General features: G+C 35.2%; 1 protein-coding gene across 1 annotated transcript; it reads right to left on the bottom strand.

The window, feature by feature from the left end:
• Positions 1-892: 892 nt before the first annotated feature.
• LOC113231959 (venom allergen 5-like) lies at positions 893-6,765 on the bottom strand. The gene is made up of 6 exons (XM_026466530.1): positions 6,687-6,765; positions 5,973-6,091; positions 4,927-5,008; positions 3,665-3,843; positions 2,503-2,600; positions 893-1,697 (listed from the first exon to the last, which is right to left on the bottom strand). The coding sequence occupies exons 1-6, from the start codon at positions 6,739-6,741 to the stop codon at positions 1,553-1,555; spliced, it is 678 nt and encodes a 225-aa protein (XP_026322315.1). The 5' UTR covers positions 6,742-6,765; the 3' UTR covers positions 893-1,552.
• Positions 6,766-7,155: the final 390 nt, after the last annotated feature.

Here is a 7,155-nt window from a genome sequence, read left to right as displayed (position 1 = left end):
AAATGTAAACAATAAATAAAGTTAAACAAATAGATAGGTGAATAACATTTGCCTTCCTTGTACATATTTATTTTCTAAAAGATCTGGCATATTTGTAGCTCTTTGAATGAAAATGAAGATGTCGAAAACGAAGACGTAAATTTGTTTGTTCGATATTTAGTAGCTTTTCTTATATCGATATTTTTGAATATACGCGTTTTCCACAAACATAACCTTCTCACTGTTTACATTGCTTTACGAAATTTTCCTCTTACCAAGTTATTCTTTATTTAATAATCTCACGTAATGAGCGAATATGTATGGATGTACACATATACGTATTACAGATATACACGTACGTACGTACGTACACATATACAACACATATGTATAACAAGTTGATTACTAATCATTCAATATGCACACATTATTGTTTTCTTACAAAATGGAAACAAATTTTTGATTAAGTCATGCTTTAAATGTCGAATGTTACAGTGTTGCTGGATTTCTCTACTCATGTTTTATTTTATAAGTGATTTTTATTCATTTACTGTTCTAATTTAGCTGTGGCATTGCACAGGCAATGTTGTATATAGAGGAGCTGGTTGACGGTTAGTATAGACGAGTTTTTGAATGATGATCAAGTGGAGGTAAACCTAGTGTGGAATGGAAAACGGTTCCTGAAAGTTCTTGGATGTAGTTGAAAAAAACAGCCAAAAGATCGATCGTTGGGGGTTGTTAGCATTTTGTAGCTCTTTATAATGAATTATTTAGCAAAATTGGAAGGTTTCAGTTACTCTGTAAGTTGGATACGTAAATAAAACTACGAAAAAGGAACTTAATGCATTTCTTGCTTATGTAAAATTAAATGTCTTTTTTATAGTAACAATAAAATGGTGTTAAAATATGGAGCAGTGTTTCAAATTAACCCAATCGCTTAGAGGCAAATTGTCATTTGCATGCATCTAAGGGTGTAGCCACATGAGTTGCAATTCGTTTTGTGTGTCAGTGTCAGTTAAAACTGCGTAGATGTCGGCAGTCGTGATAAATTTAGTTGCAGTTGCCATCGATGCAGTCGAATCAGAATGCAGCTCATGAGACTCTAAGGCTGTATGAAACAGTCTCAATTTCTGTAGCACTAGCATTGGGTAATTTTCCGAAAAAATTAAATAGTGTACATTTTTAGAACTCATGTTGTACAATACAAATACAACACTATAAATAAAATAGTACAAACAATGTAATTTTTAAACCCTGATTGGCTTATATTCATAAATTCTCATAACACAGCTCAGTATCTTCAACTTTTGACAGGTGTCAATCTCAAATGTGGAAAAATATTTCTTTTTCTGAAAAATGTGATTTTTTCAAAATGGAAATATTTCCATGACCCAACACAATATATCACACGCACACAAACATACCTAAATTAGTATGCATAAGAAGAAGTGATGAGATTTTTATGGAATATTCATTCATTCATTCTACAGATGCATGCGTACAATGATATTATACTGCGTACCTACGTAAAGAACGATACAAAAATGTACACCGTCATTTAAGATCCTAAAAATTAATAATTTGGATAGTCCCAGAAACCCCACGTTGAACATCTGGAACCGTACTTTAGGTCACAATTAACGTACTTAGAACGTTTACAATATAAAGCGTTATTAGCTGTTCCCTCTTCGTATGGCTCTTCGCCTAACATGTTGCCTCTGAAAGGAAAAGAAGAATTGATATTAAAAATACCTATATAAGCAGCAGTGAGTTTTGTGACAAACCCTACAAAAAGAGATTTGTTTTGATACTCAATTTTAAGGTATTATTGTCCACCATTTATGTAATAAAATGACGTCGTTGTGTTTCATGTTGTTGAGATTAAAGGTCATCGTTAACTTGTTGGTATTATTGTCTATTATGGCGGCAATGAAGAATATTCTCCAGATTGTTTGGAGGTGATAAAAAAAAATTTGACAATATCACATACGTTGTTCTGATACAAATCCAAAGTAACTAAAGCATTTGTGTTATCGAAATCGGAAACAACGACATTATAACCACAAACACATTAACTCGGCCCGATTTTCTACATTAACTCGGCCCAATATCGAACTCGGAACCTCAGAGATGGCGACACCATGAAAACCGGCGTGCAAGCTCGACCACGGAGGACGTCATCATAATTTGTTATAAAGGCTCTAAAGGAAACGAGGAATCGATAGTGTCTGTTTGTGTCATTAACGACTAACTTGGACGCCAAAGGACTAACAACGAATCGATTCGGTTATCGTGACAATCGATCGAAACGATGAATCGTCTGTACACGAGGACCTTACTCTCGTTAGACCCAACTTATCCGCATGAGCACTGTGTAATACTAAAATTTTGGGTTTTATTGATAAGTGGGGTCAGTCTCTCAGTCCACACACACATGGTCCAACCCTAAATATGAAAAATAGATTGAGTCTATATCGACTCTGGTAGAGTCTAATAATATGCAAAATATCGATATTGACTTACTGTGGCCCATAATCGCAGACAACCAGAAATGTATTCCATTGGCCTTCTTTGTAGTTGGATATAGCACAGCCCACCAAAACAGTATTAGCCCATGCCATCTACAAACATAATAAAGTATATTATCAGCGCACTTATACATATAATTCTTATAAAGAATACATGACAAGCCTTCCCTCTTTATACAAGAGAAGATGAAGATCCATATGAAAAAAATCCTTACTGAACTTTCCTTACTGAATGTGTGCGGTCAAAAGGATGCGTGTAATGGACAATTAAATTAATAAGTTTTAATGATGACATAAAAAATGTAATTCAGTTTCGTAGTTAATATTTTTAATAGAAACCGTAAAATGTTATTGACGTGTATCTAAGTTATGCATGTACGCTGCGCCGGCACGCACCCTATAGCATCAGTAATAAACCATCACACATCAGTTATGCTATAATAATAATGGACGTTGTCGGTAACAGAGGACGAACTGTCGTACGCCTGTTGGAGCGTCACTCAGAGCTTTAAATCGCTAAGATCTGAGGAGACCTGACGCTGTGCCTATCAACCTGAGACAAAAAGTTGACAAATACCGCGTGTCTGTAATTTTTTTCTTTTTGTACGGGCAGCCTGTGGATAAGTTATATTAAAAAGACAGCCAACACCCTGCGTGTCCAATACAATAATGGTTATAGGGTGCTGTTGGCACTGTCACGCTTTTGCAGTGCATCAGGTATGTTCGCGGAAGCGCATACTGATAACTTCAGTGCGATAATATGCACGAGGACTGCCTCCCTGACGCGGCGTGTGCGTGACAGTTCTAACAGTCTCATGCGGTTGGTCTGGGAGTATTAGATGGGTACCAGAGGCTTGGTGTATGATATAATGTAATTTTATTTTTTCTCTGACAACCTATTTTACTACCATAGGTTATAAGTTTTCTGTACTAACATGATATGGACAAAGTTTAAAAGAATTTTTTTGAATTGATTTGAATTTCACCAGCACCTATATCCTTCAAAACCAGAACGCAGTAATGCTTACATTACATGGTAGCAGTACTTCCCTAGACGAACTCTTTCACAAGGAGTTCTACAATAGTACCATTATTGTATTGATTGACGTGAACAATGAGATCGTACGAGGAAAAGGTTATCAAGAATATTGAATTACCTGAGTGTAATGACCAACATCTACCGGCGATTCAAAGTCGCTAGGCTCCAGTGTTTTGAATGGAAAATCCTTGTATTCATCGAACCACGCAGCCAGAGCGGTGTCTAGATCGAAATGATAGTCTTGATCGGTGGTTTGATAGCGGTATATATTTTCACCAGTTTCGAATCTTCCCGAGGCTAAGATATAATTAAAATGTCATTATTAAGTAATACGGAGATATGTAATTTAAATTACGAATTAGGTGGTAGTGGAACTACGATGGCTTCTCATTTAAGAGGGCGACAAAGTTCTCAAAATTGAAAGCATCACTTAGGTATTGATATATTACTCTCATTCTTTCATTTACAATGTAAATTCGATATTTCGCACCCTTGATATAATAAAGCCACATCTGCAAAGTGACAACTTTTCAGGAGAGAGGATTTAAAATCTTTAGATTTTACGAATGAATGAACGGTTTTTCGGTTTTTTTCTTAAATTATCATTTATTATGCTTATATATTAAATTATTTTATTAAAAAAAGCCAAAAGTGCTTTTTATCCCAAGAAAATAAATGTAAACAATAATTTTATAACAAGAATTAAAATTTAAATTATTATTTATATGAAGATTATGTTATAAAAACCACTTTTGACATATTATGTCACATCATGTGCCTTAATTTTATTATACCAAGGATACAGTTTTATAAGGCTTCAGTGCCTATTATAAAAGTTCTTATAAAAGGTAAGTCTTTAACTTTACTTATAAGTATAAAAGGCGTATGAAAACCCGGTGTAGGTTGAGACCAAAGGAATGAGCAGGTTAGGTGTAATACGTTAATTATTTGGACAGACACGTAAAGTATATTTGAGCTGCTGATAACGTATTCGGTAACCTTATAAAGAGTAGGTATACCGTTGAAGTAGCTAACAACCGCGTAAAATAAGTAGGTGTTATTGTTCTTTTTAGTTGCAATGGTCATTCAAATACAAAACGTGGTTGCCGGCGACACGACAGAATTGGTGCGTTTCGTCAGTAGTTCATGTTTTTCAAAAATAGTGGCCTCAATCAATTTATCATTTTTGACTTATTACACATTTAGCGTCATTTGGCTTAACATAACCACGTGACAACATTGTGTCAGTACACAAGGCCACAAGGCTTTACGTAGCACATGCAGTTTTTTTAAATCATCTTCCTAATGAACTAGGTGCTTCCGAGATTGACCACTATTCTAGAAAGCTACCGAAATGTATATACCTAGTAATGTATTTACCTAGAGTTTTATCAGGATTATGGTCGTATATATTTAGGCTCGCCCAATTCGCTGCTTTGTTTGCAAGTTCATCGTCCCATAGCTAAAAAAACAGGAGAAAACATGAGAGCAACATTGTTTAAATAATTAACATAAAAGTTTCCGAATCCTGCTACGAAACAGCATAAGATTCATGCTTACCTCAGATTAAGAAAAAGTCGTAAAATATTTTTTTTTTTTAAGGTTGGGTTAGCAGAGTGTGCAGCTTTAGGTCCTCAGCGACACTTCCTGACTAGCTATTGTGAGCACAATGCTCGGCAGCAGAGGTGCTGGGACGCAATGGTCTCTTTTTGCGAGAGCGTAGCCTCAGTGAGTCCTCAGAGAGGACGACTTCCTAGCGGATCCACTCCAAAAACGACGGCCGGGGAAACGAAGGCGGCAGTACGCCCACATTCTTGCCCCGCCGTAGCGACTCTTGGAAACTGGACTTGGAGGACCCTTACACCCGCTGCTTGCAGGCCATCTGCCGAGGCGCTTCGCTTGTATGCACAAGGATACAGGGGGCCTTTTTATGGCGGTGAGGTTAACCACTGGGTTTTAAAGAGTACACTGGGCTACTGCCCAGGAGTCCCACATAACCGTCCGCTACTCTCTCGTGCCAAGCGGTATTCGAAATGCATTCTCCAGTGCAAAAAGAAGGTGCATATATATTATTTTTAAAAATAAGGCACATACGGCCTACTACTATCATAAAAATAATGAATATTAGTAAATTTATTGTTTGCCTTTATTACATATGAATATTATATCAACCAGTTTTACAGTAAGAAACATAGTAACTTCCGAAGAAGTTTTCTAAAGAACATTTTTCTAAGGAATTCGGCTCGAATTACGTGATAACGATTAATCGGAATGAATCAGAAAAATCACAACACTAAATTGTACAAGAAACTATTTGACTTTTGTTGATCTAAACAGTCTAATCTCACACATCACACTTATATAATTCCACATATTAATAGAGAAGTAGAAGCTTCTAATATAAAAAAAAATAGTATTTCACTTACCATCATTTGCATATGCTTGGCTGCCGGTTGACCAGCCACTTTTCCTTGAGCCAATAACAGTCTTCTCCAATTGTGACCATCCACAAACGCTTGTATGTCTTTGCATGACAAATTTATTACTGAAAATTAGGAAAATAATATCAGTATATATTCAAAATCTTACGACACCTTTAAAGAAAAGAGTGCAAGAGGTTTTAACTAAGTACTTTCAATTCTATGAGGGAATAATAATCACTTAAAATGTATACACAAACAAGAACCTAATTTTTGTTCCTTGTGTTTCTTTTGTTAAAAAGAATGTTGTGAAATTACAATCTTTTGTAACATTTTTGTACTCGTACATGAGTGTACCTTCGACTTACGATGAAAGGAAATTCAACTAAAAATTAACATAATTGTAACTTTTTTTATAAAAAAAAACCGACCTCAAAAGTTCGTGAAATTACATTTGTTTTTATTGAAATCAGTTACCGGAAAGGGCGCGAAACCAGATTCATCCCCTAGTTTGCCACCTTCAAAGGCTTCAAATTTTCTACCGAGATACCATTTTTCCAACAAAAAAGAATCATTGAAATCGGTTCACAAGTTTTCACCGGAGTAATCGTGTAACAAATACACAAAAAATACAGTCGAATTGGGAACCTTCTCCTTTTTTTAAAGTCGGTTAAAAAGTCATTCACAAAATATAAATTTAAACAAATAATAAGAACTAACACTTAGCTTGAATGGCGCCAATAAGCGCCAAAATAATTACTTTACTTAAAAACATTGTTTCTGTTTTCCCAATGAGCACAACGATAAACCTTCACGATAATTCACTCTAATCGATAATTCACTTTGCGAAAAGTATATATAGTCTGTCAGCTACTAGTCAAAAGAATAACATCTGTTAGTACAATGAATGCTAGAACGCACAGTTAAATGCGAATTCTGAATGCCCCGAATTTTACGCTTACAGGGTTGCCACTAAGAAGAAAATAGATTGTATAGGTACTTACATATTTTATCAACAAATGGCCTTTTTCTAATCAACTTTTTCTTATCACATACATGAAAGTTCTATGACATAATGGTCTTCTAAATGGAAAAATAACATTCCTTTTAGACCGCAATTTGTATGAAAACCGCACTTACCTATTCTAAAAAGTCTACATTGCCGTATCTTAATATGTACAATTTAAGA

This window comes from Hyposmocoma kahamanoa, unplaced genomic scaffold, assembly GCF_003589595.1.
Source record: "Hyposmocoma kahamanoa isolate Upper Pololo Valley unplaced genomic scaffold, ASM358959v1 66, whole genome shotgun sequence".
Classification (NCBI taxonomy): domain Eukaryota; kingdom Metazoa; phylum Arthropoda; class Insecta; order Lepidoptera; family Cosmopterigidae; genus Hyposmocoma; species Hyposmocoma kahamanoa.
Note: the sequence above shows the minus strand (reverse complement) of the source record. Positions and strands in the feature narration are given on the sequence as shown.

What these genes read in the sequence shown, in the direction of transcription:
- LOC113231959 (XM_026466530.1), bottom strand. Translation starts at nt 6,741, where the DNA reads ATGTTTTTAAGTAAAGTAATTATTTTGGCGCTTATTGGCGCCATTCAA. An exon ending in TGGCGCCATTCAAGCTAAGT is followed by an intron (nt 6,092 to 6,686) that starts GTTAGTTCTTAT and finishes CCTAATTTTCAG; the next exon opens with TAATAAATTTGTCATGCAAA. An exon ending in GTCTGCGATTATGGGCCACA is followed by an intron (nt 1,698 to 2,502) that starts GTAAGTCAATAT and finishes TTTTCCTTTCAG; the next exon opens with AGGCAACATGTTAGGCGAAG.